This window comes from Otolemur garnettii, unplaced genomic scaffold, assembly GCF_000181295.1.
Source record: "Otolemur garnettii isolate 467f Iridium unplaced genomic scaffold, OtoGar3 scaffold00113, whole genome shotgun sequence".
In the NCBI taxonomy this organism is placed as follows: domain Eukaryota; kingdom Metazoa; phylum Chordata; class Mammalia; order Primates; family Galagidae; genus Otolemur; species Otolemur garnettii.
Genome location: NW_003852508.1, coordinates 3549194 through 3551399, shown reverse-complemented (window position 1 = coordinate 3551399; position 2206 = coordinate 3549194). Strand labels below are relative to the sequence as shown.

At 40.3% G+C, this 2206-nt stretch overlaps 1 protein-coding gene across 1 annotated transcript in view; it reads left to right on the top strand.

The window, feature by feature from the left end:
- Window positions 1-751, top strand: part of CPA6 (carboxypeptidase A6) — a 279926-nt gene extending 279175 nt beyond the window's left edge. Inside the window, exon 11 of the mRNA XM_003797251.2 lies at window positions 222-751. Coding sequence (XP_003797299.1) covers window positions 222-409 — 188 coding nt within the window. The 3' untranslated portion in view covers window positions 410-751. The remainder of the gene's footprint in view (window positions 1-221) is intronic.
- Window positions 752-2206: the final 1455 nt, after the last annotated feature.

Here is a 2206-nt window from a genome sequence, read left to right as displayed (position 1 = left end):
GGCGTGATGGTATGTGCCTTTAGTCTAAGCTACTGGAGAGGCTGAAGCAGGAGGATCATTTAAGCCCAGGAGTTTTGAAGTTACAGTGAGCTATGATGACACCATTGCACTCTAGCCCAGGACAGATGGAGACCATGTCTCAAAAAATAATAATAATAAATAAAATAAACTGTTATGAAGACTCTTTAGTGAAGCTAATCTTTTTTCTTTTTTTTTAATAGACGTGAGCTCTGGTAGCTCAATGGATTGGGCCTACAAAAATGGAATACCCTATGCATTTGCTTTTGAACTACGGGACACTGGGCATTTTGGATTTTTACTCCCGGAGATGCTCATCAAACCCACCTGTACAGAAACCATGCTGGCTGTGAAGAATATCACGATGCACCTGCTGAAGAAGTGTCCCTGAGGGAGCCTGCGGGTCAGGTCACCTGCCAGAGAGAGCAAGCTGATCTGAGCAAGAGCTGCTTGGCACTGAGTGGAAATTGTTTTTAAAGAGAAAGGCGACTGCTTAGAGCAAACATGTCTATGGACTTTAAAAAGATCTCTCATGCAATTCTACACTTTGTGGCAATAGAAAACGGCAAAAATTAGGGTATAGCCGGTTCATTATAAGAGAAATCATTCATTTCATATCCTTTTATAGTCTTTTTTGATTACAGAGGGAGGGGATGTTTTCAAATTTCTTTGTCTTAACACATGTACAAATTAATTGAGAATTTCCCTTCAATAAACCTCATGCTCTCAATTAAGATCTAAGCCAGTAATGATGTTTAATACCTTGGTTCTCATAGGAAATGGAAATTTTTCATAGAAGAAGAACCAACTGTATTTCTTAATATATTAAACATACACAGCTCAGCACCCATAGCACAGTGGTTACCGCGCCCGCCTCATACATCAAGGCTGATGGGTTCAAACCCAGCCCCCGCCAGCTAAACAACAATGACAACTGTGACAAAAAACAGCCAGGTGTTGTGGCAGATGCCTGTAGTCCCAGCTACTTGGGAGCCTGAGGCAAGAGAATCACTTAAGCCCAAGAGTTTGAGGTTGTGACGCCATGGTACTCTCCTAAGGGTGACACAGTGAGACTCTGTCTCAAAGATAATAATAATAAGAATATATTAAACCTCAGATTATAGACCTCAGATTATTCCCATCTTCATCCCCTGGTATTAGTGTGTCTTATACCTATAATAATACAGTAAAAGAGAGGAACTTAAGCTCAGATTCTGAGAATCTTTTAAAAGATGAGTAAACATTAACTGAGGCTCCAGACACAGAATTAGAGCATTACACTAATAATCTCACTCATTCCTCACAATACTATCAGGCAGATACTACTCTTAGCCTCCTTTTTCAATTGAGGAAATGGAGACTTAGAAATATACCCTAGACTTCCATATCTAGGGCGATGATGGGATAGGCATTTAGACTGCTGGAAATAACTAAAACTTCTGGACAAAATGTAACTTCTTAAATCATCTTGAAATAATCAGACAAAAAACGTAAGGGAATTTCGAAGCCGGGATTGAGTGAAAACAGGAATTAGAAAGGTGAGTTGTGCACTGTTATCCTGAAAGTTTTGTCACACCCGCTGAGTACAGACTCTGATTTTCACAGCATTTTGAGAAGTGGGGTCAGACAGCAAAGCCCAGGGCCGTTCTCCATTGGGAAGTCGAGCAGATTCTCCTCTTACCAGAATGCTTGGATTCCAAATGGCTATACCTTCAATGTAAATTAGAACTGAATCTCTCTGTATTACTTCTAATGGACCACAAGGAAAACTGACCATTTCAAATTTTGGCAAGATTAGAGTGGAGAGAAATTGCCACTGAGAATTCAAAACCACAAGTCATCCCTCACACAGGTTTGTGGTCCAAATTCAGACCTACCTAAATGGTCTGATAAACCTTCAGCCAAGAATTTAATTCAGATTAATCCCAGCCTGGTAATACCCCTGAAGCATTTGTTAGAAGCAAATATAAATCCTCTTAGAAGATTATTTGTCTGACCAAGGCGTATCACAAACACCAGGATAAAGAGATAGAGCCTAAAAAATGCCAGAGGGAGAAAAAAGCACAGAGGACAGAATGAGGAATAGAGAAGCAGGAAACTTCTCAAGAGCAACATCACAGCTTTGAAGTCAATGGGAAAATGCCTTCAGTGTTTTGAGGGAAAACTCTACAAGAGATCTACACCCAGC